Source organism: Bradysia coprophila, unplaced genomic scaffold, assembly GCF_014529535.1.
Source record: "Bradysia coprophila strain Holo2 unplaced genomic scaffold, BU_Bcop_v1 contig_138, whole genome shotgun sequence".
Classification (NCBI taxonomy): Eukaryota; Metazoa; Arthropoda; class Insecta; order Diptera; family Sciaridae; genus Bradysia; species Bradysia coprophila.
Genome location: NW_023503409.1, coordinates 10,034,153 through 10,051,292, shown reverse-complemented (window position 1 = coordinate 10,051,292; position 17,140 = coordinate 10,034,153). Strand labels below are relative to the sequence as shown.

Here is a 17,140-nt window from a genome sequence, read left to right as displayed (position 1 = left end):
ATTTAAGTTCATTTTCATGCAGTGTATATCAAGGCTGTATACTTTGGGGAGGTCACGCAGATACAGATACGCGGGTTACACACCACAGTTGATGATAAAATGGCCGATTTCATACAAAAATTCACCTACTCTGATGATTCTCGTCGTCTTGATGATGTGGTGAATTTTTTTACATGTTAAATCATCAGAAGTGGTGTGTTCCCGCGTATCTAATAAAATTGCGGTCTGCGTGACCTCCTCAAAGTATACAGCCTTGGTGTATATTAGGTCCCTTGTTTGACTTTTCGAAAATTAACCGCTCCTGCCTTGTTTTTTTACTCTACCGTGATTTTACCATAGCAATAGCACTGTCAGTGCGTTGATTTTACACGTGTCATGATACGAAAACACACGAAATCACACGGCGAAAGTTATTCGAAACCATTGTTTTTCAGAAGAGGAAAAATACAGCGTTTGTGTAGACTTCTAAATATTCCAAGTCGCGAAAACGATCTTTTCCTTATGAATGGATACAAAGCTATTTCTTTGCTTTTTTATTTTATCTTTAAAGGTCGAAGAATGAGCTTGGATTTCATTCTGATAAAATTTTTATTGTTAGACCTGAACGACCATCCAAATATCTTTGTATAGTGTCTCATTTTTTAGTGGAAACAACTAAAATGTTGCAAAATTAGCTTAGAACAGACTACTGCGGTTTCATAACATACGAAACAAAAGAAAATACAACCAAGATTTGTTAGTTTTTTACTCGAGATAGTGCGATTTGCTTATGGGTGCGATTTATAAAAAAACCTATTTCGAGTCAAAAATCTTCGTTCGACCTTTTTTTAACCCCTTAAACTATGTAAGTTAACTAAAAATACTTTTTGAGAGAAAATAAAAGTAATCTACGTATGATACAGCCGTTAAAACTCATTGCGACCCAGTTGAACGACTTCATAAAAGATGTTTGTTGGTAGTCATGAATATCATAATTGATATCGCTGTACAGCTTAGACCTCAGGCTAAACAGCAACTATATTTTTGTGATCAAACAGGCCACCAGTGTGATCCAAACAGTCTTCAAAGCTTCCCGCAGGTACCAAAAAAAAACGAAAAATCGATCTAATAAGGAAGGGACGGATCGATTTTTTTCGCGATTTTTTGTCACATATCAGTAGAAACACGAAAAATAAGAAACTGGTACATCGGGCATTCTCAAAATATTGTCTCATTTAAAAGATTTTACAAAAAGAAAATCGATGAAAATAGCACTTCCCACTCAATTTCACACCCAAATCACATCCACTCTGAACTTAGTCAAATATGGCTTAACGAAGAAAATCGTCGTCAAAGTCGTTAATCTTAACATGAGTATTGTTTTTGAAACGTCAAATCACCAACACAAAAATTTAGTGTCGACTGTGAAAATTGTAATAATTTCGGTGATTTGGATGTGATTTAATTCAGATTTTGTGCGGAAATGTGTTTCTTGTGTTTTTTTAACAGTGCAATCAACGGTTGACTTAAAATATTCGTCAAAACCACCGAAATTACGAAAAATTTATATTGACCAATCATGTAAACAAACAAAAATATTGTCGTTTGGTGTGATGTGAAGTTCAAAAGAGATGACCGCCAGTAGAAATAAAATGTCGGCGATAATCTTAAAAATTAAGTTTTAGCGGAAACGCTTTAGTTTAAATGTGTGTACGTTTCCGGTAAAATAAATTAGTGCGAAAGCAATCACTTTCGAGGAACTTTACGATAACACCTTTAGTTAGGGGTAGGTCACATCCCTCATTAAAAATTTTCCCATCGAAATATTTTCTTGTTATGTTATTCTTACTCGTGGTGCCGTCCTCTACAAAGACCACTAAAAACATTTCATGACCACGAGAGGAATAAAATTTTTTTGAAGCTCACCGTGGTTGAATATCACAAACCACAAAAAAAATCAATTCGTAAAACGAACCGAAAATATTATTCTCCCATGGGGAAATATTGTGTAATGGTCAACTTTCGCATGGGGCAGGCAGTAACGAATTCAGTTTTTTCGGGAATTTTGTGTGTTCCCTTCATACGTGAGGTAAATAATTCATTTCGGTTAATTTCCTAAATCTTACTCATTCGATCAGAAAGTCAAACCTCAAATTGTGTTGAGTTAGTGGATGCTGTGAACTGTAATTTTGTGGAAATAATAATGGCATCTACACTGAGAAAAAAAAACTTTGCTTCAAGTACAATTTCATTGCTACTGTCCAATGAAAGCGTGAAATTGAAGTTTCTATCTCTTTTTCTCATTTTCAGAGTATTTGAAAATGTCAACAATAATTTCCACATAGAATCATAGAGCTAGAACGCTCAACGTTTCGAGCCAAAATCGTTCTTCGTTCCGCAAAATGAAAGAGAAAATTCATTTTTTTTTCAACATTTCATTTTAATTATCTTCCCTATCAAATGTCTAGCACAATACAATGTTTTGCGTAAATTATCATTAATAATAATAATAAAAAAAAAAACAAAATTGAAATAACAACGAAAAACTAGTTTCTCAGTCACAATAAACACACGTCTTAATATACTTAAACATACACAGCACAGAAGTATATAATACTTATAAAACAAAATAATTAAAATACAAAAAACAAAACAAACTTTCGATCGACTTGTTCTTTACAAGTTTACAAGTACTATGTACAATACTGTCGAATTCGAATAGAGCAATCTACTCACGACCTCTTCATATGCCTCAATTTGAACAAAAAATGTGATTTTTTATTTTAACGAAAACCGAAACGAAATTAATTTAATTTACTTAAAATCAAACGCATTAAATTACTCGTCCAAACCTGGTCACGTTTTGTTCACAACGCTGCGTGCTGTTGTGTCCTGAGGTGACGGCGTCGGGAAATAAACTGGTGACTGGACTAGGGATTTGGTATTAGACTGTACATTCGACTGTGGTTGTGCTGTATTCTGTTCACTTCTTTTGAACACAAATTTATTGTTGCTTCCAGCTGCATCGTTATCTTTTCTATCGGCCCAGCCGTGCTCTTCATGATGATGATGATGATCATGATGGTCGGGGGTTGGGAACCATTCGGATATCCAAACTGGCTTCCAAATCTTTTTCCACGCTGGCAACCAAATTTCTTTCCAGTCGGGTACCCAGATTTGTTTCCATGCTTCCTTCCAAGTAAGTTTTTTATCCGGTACCCAGATCAATTTCTGGCTTGGCTTCCAAATCTGTAAGTAAACGGATCGAAATCGGATTGAGATATTAGGTCAAAATAGTCGCATCGGTTGTTAAATCGTACCTGCTTCCATGCTTCCTTCCATTCCAACTAGAAATTGAATGAAAAAAACGGAATTGAGAAAATGTTTTCGAAAAATTGGATTTGCAATCAAACTTACTTTCTTGTCTGGCACATAAACCAATTTCTTTCCTGGCTTCCAGATTTGCTTCCACGCTTCTTTCCATTCCAGTTTCTTGTCATCAACCCAAATTTGCTTTTTCTCCGTTCTCCATGTCTGCTTCCATTCTTCCTTCCATGCCAGCTGTAAATCGAAAATTTTTGTTTTTCATTCGGCTGAAACGACTCTCAAACTCCGAACGTCGTTACCTTTTTACTTGGAACCCAAATTTGTTTCTTGCCTGGCTTCCATATCTTCTTCCAATGTGATTTCCACACTAATTTTTTCTTCCACAAATCGTGACTCGTATATTCCCAGCCTTCATGATCTTTGCCCAGATACTTTTCGCCGGGAACGCCAACTTTAATCCATTCAGGCACCCAAATTTGTTTCCAGGCAGGCACTTGAATCTGAAAAATGATGGGCAAAAGTTGTCAGAATTGCTAACGACGATTTATGAATAGAGATCATCCAACCTCTTTCCATGCTGGTACTTGAATCTCCTTCCATACTGGAACGTAGATCTTTTTCCAATCAGGAACTTGGATTTCCTTCCACGCGGGAACCTTTATTTCCTTCCAGACTGGCTTCCAGATCTAATAGAAATTTTCGTTGATTAATAGTCAAATAGGTGGAACTTCCAGCCTTGTAGTAACTTACTTGCTTCCAAGCGGGAACTTGAATCTCTTTCCAAGCTGCAAAGACAAGTCAAAAATCAATAAACTTACACTCAACGCATCTCAACGCCCGATATCTTCAAACTAGCTAAGTAATCGACAGGTTGATCAAGCAGAAATATCCTCACCTGGAACTTGAATTTCTCTCCAAACTGGCTTCCAGATTTGTTTCCATGCGGGAACTTGAATGTCCTTCCAAACTGCTTTTTTCGTTTCGACCCAGTGTGGCTTCCAAATTTGCTTCCACGCAGGTTTCCATATTTGTTTCTTACCTGGCTTCCAGATTTTTTTCCATCCTTCTTTCCATATCTGGAGGAAAAATGAAATTTGCTTTAAGGACACAAGGCAATAGGAGTCTACCAGAGAATAGGGTTGTCACACCAAAGGTATGATCGAAGTCTCGCCTGAACGGAATATTAGTTTTCACAACGCAGGCGAGAAAATAGTCATCTTCTCCTCTGTCCTAAAACTTTCTTGGGCCTTTGTTGTGAAATAGTATTTTACATGACTAGGGATAAAAAGATGAAAAGTAGAGTTTTCGTGTGAATTTTGTTGATCCGAGGCGAAGCCGAAACAAATAACTATTTCAGTGAACTTAAATAGAATGGCAAAACAGATTCGCCGAATAATATTCCAGAAATTCTATTCAAAGATAACTCATCCCAACAATAAGGTCCATCATACCAATTTTTTCTTCCAGAATCCTGGATCGTGCTCTTCGTGATGATGTTCATGATGATGGTGATGATCATCGTAGGGAGCTGAATGATCAAAACCGATTCTCTGTTGAGCTACAGATACACTGCTGGCTTGCGATGCTTCCGCTGTTTGATCCACAACAGCCTTCGATAACACCAGTGCTATGTGGAGTATTATGGCTTGGATTATCTGCAATTGAAAAGAATTTTACTTTAATTGAATTTACTATTTGATTGACAATTCTCATGCATTGTAATGCCATCATTTCGCTATGCTAAATGAAATGCAAATAATTTTTTTTTTACTATCTATCGCTTCTATTATCGAGGTGTAATTAATGTACCGGCAGATCTATCATTGTATGCAAATCGGTACATGGAAGAAAAGCATAAAATTATCATTTCACTCTTCATTTCATAAATGAATTTTCGATTTGTTTTGTCATCATATTATACACATTACACTGTGGTACGTATGCTGTACATTATCATTTAAACAGCAATTATGCATGCAATTCCAGTTGTATGAACTCTGAAAATTGAATATTATTATTTGCCACAACGGCAACGGTGAAAAGAATGCGTAAATTTTATGTTTTCTGTTATGCTAATTAATCTCCTCTTTTTTTGCATGTTTTAACCTAGCTGATCCATTTATATTTCATTAAAATTAATTTTTTTTTTCGTACAATTTTATTGTTTCGGTTGCTTTAAAGTATTTGCATAATAACACTGAGCTGTTATTATCGAAGCGAAAGGTACCTAACACATCTTTTTACGTCAAGTGTAAAAAGATTTTCATTTCTTCGTTTACATAAGAATCTCTGAACGGAACTAATAGAAAACTCTCATTTTTTGAGTCGTTTTTCGCGACTTTTCCTGTTGCTATAAGAAGAATTGTTGCACTCATAGATCACGGCCTTTCTTTTTAGTCTAAACAAACGTTTTATGTTCCCATTTAGGGCTGCCTTACGTTTAGATAAAACAATTTTTGTAGAAATGTGGATCGCAAGGGCGTACACTAAATCTGGTTTTAATTGTGCAATTGTAATTCTATGACGAAACCATTTATAGTATACCTTGGGTTACAGGTACTGCAATGTGTCCATTGAGGCACATGTATGTCAAATAGGTAATTGGTGTTTCTTAAACATAACTGATAATTCCAAGAATTCGTGTAAATAAAAATTGGGACACGTACCAAGCTGGAAATATGCAAGACTGAGCAGGACACATTAATCGAAGTATCAGCCCAATTTTCGCGAGGTGATCAAAACCTTTTCTCAAATCAGTGACGAAAAGTGAAACTTTCGTTGCCTTTTTGAGAAAAATGTTGTATGCAAGCCACTTGGTACTTTCTTTCGGCACGCGATGTGTATATTGTCTATGCATCTAGTGCCTAAATAGGCATTCATCACTCGGTGGCATAAATAACTATTTTTGAAGGTCAACTGTTCAGGGATTTTTTATGATCAATCACCCTAGCTGAACCAAATTTAGTTGCTAACTTAGACTAAATAGGTATAGACTGGCATACGTATGTATGACATACACAAAATACTCCAACACATTGATAGGTCGTATTTACTTTTGCTTCAGAGCTTGAACAAATTTTCGTATGAAGGGCCAGTCTATAACTATTTAGTCTAAGGTTGCCGATAGGTTTTGAAATAATTACTGTGAAAGTACAAGTTTTTTACGTTTCGAGCGAATTTGAGGCCGATTATTTATTTATTTATTTATTTGTTGGTTTTGAGACCGTTCTAACAGCCTTTTACAGCCAATAACAAGTTCAGTCTGGACCACCGGCTTTACGTGACTTCCGAACCACGCCTCGAAGTATGTAATTACTCTCTGAGGAAAGTTAGGTGCGAAATTGATATCTCGCCTTAATGTAGGCTAGACATATGTACATAAATTCATCGTATTTGGGTTACGTCATACGATTCATTCAGTGTGTACATCGTTGCAGCCACCAAACACACCGCAACTACCCAAATTATGAAGCTTGAGTGAACTAAGGACGTTACCAATGCGATATAATCGCTAGAAAAATTCCATGCGGAATTTGTCTGTCACGGGAATCGAACCCGGATCATTTTGGTGGAAGGCTAGTACGTAACCACTGAGCCATCCCGTCAATGTTGCCTAAAAAAATGTTTGTTTTGTGTCCACAAATCATTTTCAACCAACAGATCCCATATGTGTTGAGACCTACCTCGTGAAAACGAATGGAAATTGATAGAAAAAATCCATTATTTCGGAAAGCTCCCGTTGCGCCAATATACTACCACTTGAACAAAAGCTGTTTCTGATAGCCCAAGACGTCATTTGTGACGAAAAATCAGATACAAAAAAAAGTGAACTAAATTCGGTTCAGGAACACCGTGCAATGAAAATTATCTCTAAAGATCTCAGCTTGTGCTACTGTTTCAAATAACCGCTATGAAAAAGAAAATTGGCTACTTCAGCCTACCAATGTATGAAGGTAATGGGATCGTTAATTTGTTATTGCTAGGGACAGCTAAAATCAGCTGTCCCTGATGGAGGCCTTGTAGCCCAATTGATGCCCAAATTATTGAAGTCAAACATTTCTTGAAAATTTTCATTTGATCTTCACTCTTAAGTTTGAATGAAAAGGTCAAAGTCAAAATTTCTAAGGTTTAATTTGGAAAATTTACGAGAAAACAAAACAGTTCCACAGACAAAAATATGGGATTAGAATTTTTAGGTCCGAGGGGATTACTTAAAAAAAGTAATTTTTTCGGGATTAGATTTTCAATCTTCGCCAGAAATTGAAAAGAATGTAATTCCATCAGGGGTTAAAAGTAGGTCTAAACAATAATATTGGGGATTGAATGATAATACTACTGCTTATTATTTTCCGTTTATAATTTGATTGTCTTGAAATCACACTTTTGAGTTAATTGAGTTCGAACACGATTTACGAGCAAGATACGGTTTTGTGAGAAAAACAAATTTGGTCTTAAAATGTTGCAATGGGACTACCGATGGATCATTCTGCCTTACGATACCAGGCTCAGAATAAACATTTTAAGTCGGTTTGTAAAGATACTACCAGATTCAATAAATCATTAAGTCAATGTAAACATTACAAAGATAGTATAGATATAGAGAAATTCTAGATCGAAATTGGCAGGAAGGCCAATTTTAGTCGCGAACTATCCCCATTACCAGACAGGGGAAACCAGACATTTTTGAATTTAAATTGTTAAATACTTATAAAAAATGGTAAGAAAACTTCAGAAGAATATAAAAATGAAAATCATGAAAAAATATTGAGGTTTGAAGTGACGATCTTGTCATCTGGCAATTTGAATTTTAATCCCAATTTTAATCCCACGAGGAATTAGTTTGTTTGAAACAACGGTTCACAATAAGCCACGTTGGGATTAAGAACAGATTGCAGCAGGGCCTAAAAGATTAAAATTGAATTCCTCTAGTGATTACTCATTTGGGGATAAGTTCAAGTAATCCCTGAGGGGATTAAATTTAAATTCTAAAAAAGATTCGGTCGCGTACTGTTAATCCCAAAAAGATTTAGATCTAGGTCCATATTTTTATCTGTGTACGATGTGCACCTGAACGATATTTGAATCATTTACAATCCAGCGACCTGCGTCCCTCTCTATGCAGTAAACCCTTTAGGGCTAATAATAATAATGATAGACGACCACCCATACGGTAACATATAAACGAAAGACTTTAATGAACTGAAAGTAACGAACCTCCAATTATCACTCTCAAACGATTGACTGTATTGTGATAAAGATAATGAATGCTAGTCATATAAATATAGGTATGTATCAGTGCGCGCCACAATGTTTTCTTCAATTATTTCGCCCGGATATAACAATACAACCGATCTCTGCAATGTTACAGTATCAACTTGATATTATGCAACGAACCAAACGAGTACAATGTATATCAAAACCGCATAATATATTTATTCGAAACAAAAGTTGTATTCAAATTAAGTTGAACGAACATGTGGGCCTTTTAAATTGTATTCAATAACGACGGACATATAATTTTCTCTTATTTGGAGTATGATGTTAAAAAGAAATGAATGTGTGTGATTATGCAACACTCTTTGTCCAAAAGTATTAACAACATTCATAAAAGCTGTTTGCTTTTTTTTTCTTTTGGGACATTTTGCTAATTTCACAAAAAAAGTTTTTTTTTAAAAATCGCAGAAACGAATTTGTAGACTTACTCATCTTACAAATTCAATAACATCAAAATCGATTCGCCATTATAATCTGGCATACAAATTGTAAATAACCAGGTTGTTAAATTGTTAAATAACGTCGGATGCCGGTTCAGATAAATAGATTTTTAAACGTTCAGGAGTACCATCATCTTTTTGGAAGACAAACCACATAACACTGGCTCGTAATAGATCGTTTTACGTAATTGACCATGGTCATGGATCATGAATCAGAAGTATATTCTCCGTCGGTAGAGAATGTAGATGTATTGCTAATTCAGCAAAGTTGATGGTCCACTTACAAACTGGTAAGGAAGCCTTAAGCCCGAAATTTCATGTATTTTGTAAGGCTATACGTTGTGCATAATTCAAATCGTTTTTTTAGGTGAGTTATTCAGCGTGAGTTTGTTTAATATTGACTGTAGCATTCCGATGGTTGGAAGGTGGATACATTTGCGGAATAATAACGAAAAATTGAAATAGAATTTACACTTGATTTAATGGTCAAGAGTTTTCAATTGAATTTGGTCTACGTTTGCATCATATCAAAAATACGTTAGATCTTTATCGTTGGTGTTCGATGGCTGGTTGTTTTTTTTAACGTTTTGAGAGATATGTTAATAGTGAAAGTATAAAAATTATTGTTGTTTATTTATCTAATACGCGCATTATTATACATCGGATTATTATAATACTAAAAGCAACACTACACTCAAGTGATGATCGACGAAAAAAAAAATCTTGTAAAAATTACTTATTCATCACATTATTCGATTTTTAATGTTTATTGTTGTCTATCGTGTAATTTCTATATAAAATTGAGTTGTTCAAATGTGCGTTTTATAGGATCATTCAATTTGTGCATACCATAAAATATACTGTGCGGTAACACAGTATCTTACTATATTCGAGTAAGTATATGATATATGAGATCATCACTCATACACTGATAAAAAAAATTCTTGAACATACGTCCAGTATGTATGAAATGGCTGGCAGACAGCTTCATTTCTGCCTTACTTGGGATATGTATATTCCAACGTCTGACATGTATAATGTACATGTCCGACATATACTCATTATTCGTGTCACTCGTATGTTTATACGTCGAACATGTACGATATACATGTCTGATGTTGGAATATACCAAAGCACCTAGCGGGGTAATAGAGGTTTTTACACGTCAAATAGAGTAGTATTTTGATACCAATAGTACCATTAGCAGCCTTAATGGTAATTTTGCAATGACTTAATTTTTTTTACCCTGCTAGGTGCTTTGAATATACATAACCGAAGTAAGGCAGAAATGAAGCTGTCTGCCAGCCATTTCATACATACTGGACGTATGTTCAAGAAATTTTTTTTATCAGTGCATTGCGTGTGTTGCTATTTTATCAGAATTTTTTTTTATTATTATTGATTCTTTCATTTTGCTGAACAAAACCCATCTTTGCTACGCTATACCAATCTCGTTATGCCGGCATGGATAACACTCTTGTTTGTACATTTTTCAAATATTTTTTTTTTCGTTGCGATAATCACTAATTGAAGTAAACTTTTTCGTGCGAGTTAATTTCGTACCCACATTTTTCTGAATCGTTCGTAGAAATGTGAAATTTTTTTGCTTTTTGCTGTTGCATTAAATGATTTATTATTTTATGAAAATTGAAGCGCGCACACACACACACACCACACTTTATTGTTCAGGTTCGTTATTTCCACTTAACATGATGACTTTCGCTTCCTTTCTTAGTCAGACATCACGCTAATCGCTTACAAAACGCAGAAAGAAAAACAAAAACATTTCGTTTTTGTACACATAAATGGTAAACTTCCTGATCCTAAATGAGTGTGCGAAACGCAACGTCATTTAAATCGAAGTCAGGCAATGAACTGGTTCAGTGTCCCTATTAAAATCGTCAGTAATTTAATTTGGTTATTTTGATTTGAAGTCGCGACTTATCCTGTTGCTACAAGAAGAATAGTTTCATTCGTATACCACGACCTTTCTCTTCAGCCGAAACAATTTTTTTTGTTCCTACTTTGGATACGTTTAGATAGAATAGTGTTTTTGCCCAACAGTGCGATCGAAGTAAAACGTATGGTCTATAAGTATGGTTTGTACGAATGAGTATATGTTCTACAAATTAATGGTGGTACAAATTAACTTCCTGAAACAGGGCCTATTGGGGCTTAAAATAAAGTATTTAAGAATTTTTAGGAATTTTTAAGAATTAATCTCCTAAAAATAAGCTCTGTTCCTGATCCTAAATAAGACTACGAACCGTTAGGTCATTTAAATCGAAGTCAGGTAATAAACTGATCCTATTAAGGTCCTCGTCCTCAGTAATTTAATTTGGTTTTCATGATTTTACGTCCCACATTAACCTTTAAGAATCGAGAAGAGTATCGATATAAGATACACAAAATCTTTTGCTTCATTGATCTCGCATAAAAAACACTTTCTGAAGCTCTTTCTGTCATCATTGTCGATAACAGATGCACCAAGCCAGTTAAATAGACAAATAAGAACAAAATGCGTGACAATGATAATTTCACCGTAGCCAAAATTCGAATATTTCGACAATTTTCAATTCAGTTGTTATGCAACTGATGGAAAGAGAGTCACAAATTTCACTACCAATCAATGGAAATTAAAAGTCGCCGATTCAAATTTTATTAAAAATCGTGCACCAATTGTTGACGGTATCAATAACAAATCGAAAATTTGTGACATTTTCAATTCGGGCATGATAAATGAATTTGTAAAAGTAAATTTCGAAGAGAAAGAATTGGAATAAAAATGTGGATTGGAAAAACAAACGAACAAACAAATCCATTCAATTAACTGTGATGCGCTAATTTGTGAATGATCGAAAAAGTGTTAGATTTCGGTAAAAAAGTAAAAGAAAAGAAAAGACAAATCTATGACACCACCATTGGTAACATGTGTGTTACGGATCGTGGTGAATTGTATCAATTATTAGAAATTTTGCAATTAACGGAACGTTTGTGGAGGGAACGAAATTAAAAAATTGTAAATGACGAAAGGTTTACGTCAATGTTTGTACATAGATCTAGATACTAAATTGTTATTTTAATCAAAATCTGTTACCTGTCAACAGGATGTTAGGTAGATATGAGTATTTTAACCATCCTGCTGTCGGAATAGAACGAGTTTACCTCTCGACCTTAACAAGTAAACTACTTAACTGCTTCGAAATTATTCTTTCGACTAGTGAGATTGAAGGCTTAAAGTTCAGGCTATAACCCAATTGTAAAGGTAGAAGGATGTGTCCACTCTGCTTTTACAAATTATAAACAATTTGTTCTTTAAGCAATCTCCCTTAAATCTTTCACCTTAAGATATTGAGCTTTCGCAAAGTATTTACACATTGGTCGCTTTACCTCCAAAATTAGAATTAGAACTAGAAAATTAGAATTTAAGTTAATTTGATATCGATAAGTTAAGTTATAGCACTGGGTCATTCAACGTAGATTACGTTCGTGTTAACGGTAAATGTAAAAATGCTAATTACTGTACTTTTTGAATTGAATTGCTCTACACTGACAAAAAGCTTTCGAAAAACTCACCTGTCGCAGGTAACTTTGTCTCCAGGTAATCTACATTATCAGCCGCAGCTGTATTTTTTGCATGGGCCGCTACAGCTGTGGCAGCTATTGTAGATTACCTGGAGACAAAGTTACCTGCAACAGCTGAGTTTTTCGAAACTTTTTGTCAGTGTACATGTTAAGCATCTAAAGCGAATTCTAAACAAATTTTAGCTTTTCTCCGAGGATTTTTCTTTTAGACAAAGGTCGATCCCAAGAAACAAATGCTTGCGCTCTTGGCTGAATAGACGCGCGTGAATCTTCTGCGAAACATATGGTTTGAAATCATTCATATGTTCCCGCCCGTACTTACAGTTAATTACATGAATTATCAAGACTTAATTGAACAGATTGTGTTCGCTCTGCTCAGTCTATGATTGCGGTTTCTTCAAATTTTTTTTTTCGTAAATGGATAGATCGGTTCTGGTGTGTTAAACAAAACTGCTTTTGTTAATGTGGTTTTTTTGATTTATTTTTCTTTCTTTCTTTGGTTTGTCTTGTGCTTGAAGAAGTTTTTACGAAAACGATTTCAATTTTTTGTTATTTAAAATTTGAAAGATTCGAATTAATAAATAGTTAAGTTAATCGTAAAAGCACACCAACCACGTCTTAAATGGATGGTTAGAAAATTTAAAAAGTTAAGTTACGTTTCTCATCGTAATACCTTAATAATCAGCTTAAATTTTTGTATTTTCGTGTACAAAATGTCTTAATTCAGATTAATCGGATTAACCTGTCGGAGAGGTAAAGTTTTGTATGTACAATCAGCATCGAGGCGGTATGCATTCTAATTGTCATTGATCGAATGTCATGTTCTAAACTTATCTAGAACCACACATTCTGCTTAAAAAATGAATCTTTCCATTTTGCCATTAATGCAGATATTTGACTGCTTGAAAACGAAGCGTGTGTGGCTTTGCAATATATCTTCTGTAGGAGATCAATTTTACCTGAAAGATTCTATTTCAATCTCATTCACTTTTACCATTGACTTCATTTCAACAGTCCAACATGATACAAATTAAAAATCATAATCTACTGACAAAGAATACTTAGAATTCCAGGTTATGCCCTTGGGGAAACAATACAATATCAGTATAAAGAACAAGTAAGGATCTTCTACCAACTGATAAAAAGTAAGGTCAGCGTAGGTCCTATTCCAAAAAAAATTATCTGAAGCTGTAAAGCTTACGAAGCTAATTTATAAAATGGTCCTTCTATTCAATTTATATAATATAGCATACGAGTAGCTCTAAACTAGGTACTAGATAATCTAGGTAACAGACACCAAGAATATTAACAGTACAATTATGCAGTCTGATATTTCTATTACACAAAATCTATTACTTCGTTAATTTGAACACTTCTTTAAATATAAACGCAGCAAAAGTAAAGGTTATGACCGGTAAATTGTGGTAATGTGAGAACTAGGAAGAATACGGTACAAGTTACCCTTAGAGGTTTTTAAAGATTTTATTCTAAATGCACAGTTCCATGAGGATATGTGTAAGCTTAATAATCGAATGATAATGAGAACATTAACCCGAATAAAGATCTGTTCAACTTTCAATCATTGTCGTTACGGTGCCAAGGACAGGATAATTTTCAAATATTTTTTTGTAACCAAATTCAACAGTCAACTAAAACAATGAATCACACAATCTCATACAACAAACAATTTTATATCAAGTAGAAAAACCACAAAATAGCAAAAATTTCGATTGTAATCCTTTTGACAAGTGTCCTTCGGTTAGCTTCCTCAAACAAAATTTTCACTTTCAATTCAACTCTTATCTCGCTCTTTGCACACCAATTATATTACTCTGTACACTGATTTTTAAATAAAAATAAAATCGAAAAAATGTATCAACACTGACCACAAGACTCCAACGGGACGTCATTGCTCCCCGGCTTTGGACGACTTGTTTAATTCAACTAACAAACAACTAGATCCTCGTTGAGGAAAAATCTGAAACTATCTGACAAAATCTTCGGCAATATTAGCTAATATATATAGCAGTTTGACTGGATCCCCCGAAAACTGTTATATTACGTCTGAGTTTTGATCCACGAGTGATGGTAAAGAGCATACATAAAAATTGTTTAACACAGAGTTATCGACGTTGCCAATTGCAAAAATATAAAGTTGATTAAGTGGGGTCCCCTGAGATGGTGCATGTACACGGAAAATCGTTTGCTCCAAAACGTAATAAATTTGTACGTATATAACCAGCACACACATATTATACCTGATCAACACTTACCAAAACTTGTGTATTAATATTTAAAAAAAAAATTCTCTTTTAGCAAAATGAATCGTGCATTGCTCACACTTCGGAGCAGAGTCAGTCTCGCATTTATAATTTCTCCATCACTTTCGCTGTTATCTTATTGTTATGTATTGTTTGGTAGCATGTTGTATATATATTGCATGAACAGTGTAAGACGTATGTAGTGGATCAGTCTCGAGTTTTTTGACTAATTTTTTTTTTATTATTTATTTCTCTTCAGTAAGTAGAAATGCGTTCAAAAAATGTTTTTCGTTTTTTTTTGTTTTTATTTATTATTTCTATACATTCGTTAGCAATATTATTGTGAAAATTCAAAGCGAGAGTAATTAAAAGTTGTAAAAGAAAGAAACGAACTTAAACTGTAACAGACGGACGGATTTTTTGTTTTTTTTTTTCGCTTTGGATTTTTTCCAGCATTTTTTTCTACTCGTTTTCGAACCATTGATAATATCCGTGAAAAAGTTCATCTCAAGGCCATTTCACTGTAAGAAATTGGTGTAATGGTAATTGGCTTCTCGATCACATAACACAATTGAAAGCACAATAAATATAAAATTTAAAAAAAAAATCTTTTACGGCGACCAATTTAGTGATCGTGATCATGAACATGATCGTGTCGACTTTAAATAAAAGTTTTTCTTTTCAATGTTGCGGTTTAATTCACCATCATATTATGTATGCGAGATTACAATAGGTCATTATGTTGTTTTGTACATAGAAGATGATCTCGAACAGTAGTTTTAATGTGGTTGCGTGAATGACATTGGGATGAAAGTAAACAAAAAAAAATCATTCATATTCCTCTCAAACGATATATTCGATTGGAAATGATTGAGAGAGGAGACGTAACATGGTTGAGTCAGTTTCGGCAACAATTTTGTGGGTCTTGTGGGTTTTAAATGTTTTTGAAATAATTTCGGTTATTTGACGTCGTCTCGGATTTTCCACGTTACAAATTGGTTGGTTTTTTTTAGTTGTGTAAATATATCTGTTATATGGTACGAAAGGGGCCTCATCTTTCGTCACTGTGTATTTGATTTTGTTTAACACCTCGAGAAAAACGTTGAAGACATTTTAGCAATCTACTCTTTGCTGACATTTTATTTTGTGGTAATGTTGGACATTCGGTCATAAAGTTATGTAGAATTATTTGCACTTAATTGTATGGAAATTTATGGAAACATTTGCGGTAGCCATTGTTGCTGAATGCGATAATTTTATGCTGAAAAAAGGTAGGAAGGAAAATACCAGTGGGACTTACACCAAATGTTAATAACGTGCCTACGTTATGTACTATACAGAGGTGAGTATTTACTGTAAGTTCTATTGAAAAGATTGTAGTGATCACAGTATATCTGTGGTCATACTGTGATCAGCACAAGGTCACTGCCATTTTAAATGCGGGCAGTAACCCTTGTTCAGTGATAATTTCCTCCATTTGAGTTTGTACCTTACAGCCTTACCAACGACCGCATCAGACTTGAACAAGTCATTGAATATAAAAGAATCACTCACCAATTACACCAACACGATACAATTAGTAAAATGTAAATTTGCAAGACCATCACGGCTATGTATTGTCTTAAGAATTTTTGATGCTTTCTGACGCTAATTGGGTATGGGTTAATACAAAATTCAAAAGAAAAAAAATGTTTTTTTCCAAACACTTAAGAGGAAACAAATTGAAATTAATTCAAAATGTTGACCGGATCAATTGAAATCTGGCATTACGATCTCTAAAATTACAAACAAGAGATGCTAAATTTGCAGCTGAATACAAAAAGTGATTTGTTTTATCGGCATTTTCAATCAGAATATGGGTCTTTGTCTTGATGCTGAAAAACAAAATAACAAAAACCTCACTCAACTCTGTGTGTACAAATTAATATTTTGTTTCCATTTCCATGTCATTGTTTCACAAAAATGTTTCGAGTTTTGATTGACGTAAGTTGCAACTGGTATATTACTTGCTCGCGAAATAAATTGTTAAATATTTCTGTTGCAGGGTCCTACATAATCCTCGATATATTACCTTTTCGATAAAATGACTGAAAACTTTTATTAGCACCAGAATTCACCCTCTTATGTATGTTAAGACGGATGAAGTAGTAGATTTCTTATAAAACACACTTTGACACTCTGACACGTTGGTCAAAGGTTAACTTACCTATTTTTTTTATTTGATCCGTGGGAATTTATTCTGAACATGGCTTACAGGGGCGGAATTACGGCTGC

At 34.3% G+C, this 17,140-nt stretch overlaps 1 protein-coding gene across 1 annotated transcript; it reads right to left on the bottom strand.

Moving 5' to 3' along the window:
• Window positions 1-2,681: 2,681 nt before the first annotated feature.
• On the bottom strand, window positions 2,682-14,614 carry LOC119074090. Its single transcript, XM_037180050.1, has 9 exons — window positions 14,492-14,614; window positions 4,758-4,961; window positions 4,202-4,382; window positions 4,057-4,091; window positions 3,873-3,992; window positions 3,606-3,806; window positions 3,397-3,540; window positions 3,300-3,326; window positions 2,682-3,228 (listed from the first exon to the last, which is right to left on the bottom strand). Exons 1-9 carry the CDS (start codon window positions 14,513-14,515, stop codon window positions 2,836-2,838), a joined length of 1,329 nt encoding a protein of 442 aa, XP_037035945.1. The 5' UTR covers window positions 14,516-14,614; the 3' UTR covers window positions 2,682-2,835.
• Between the last annotated feature and the right edge of the window lie 2,526 nt (window positions 14,615-17,140).

What these genes read in the sequence shown, in the direction of transcription:
- LOC119074090 (XM_037180050.1), bottom strand. Translation starts at nt 14,515, where the DNA reads ATGACGTCCCGTTGGAGTCTTGTG. An exon ending in CGTCCCGTTGGAGTCTTGTG is followed by an intron (nt 4,962 to 14,491) that starts GTCAGTGTTGAT and finishes TTTCAATTGCAG; the next exon opens with ATAATCCAAGCCATAATACT. An exon ending in AAGTACCAGCATGGAAAGAG is followed by an intron (nt 3,807 to 3,872) that starts GTTGGATGATCT and finishes ATCATTTTTCAG; the next exon opens with ATTCAAGTGCCTGCCTGGAA.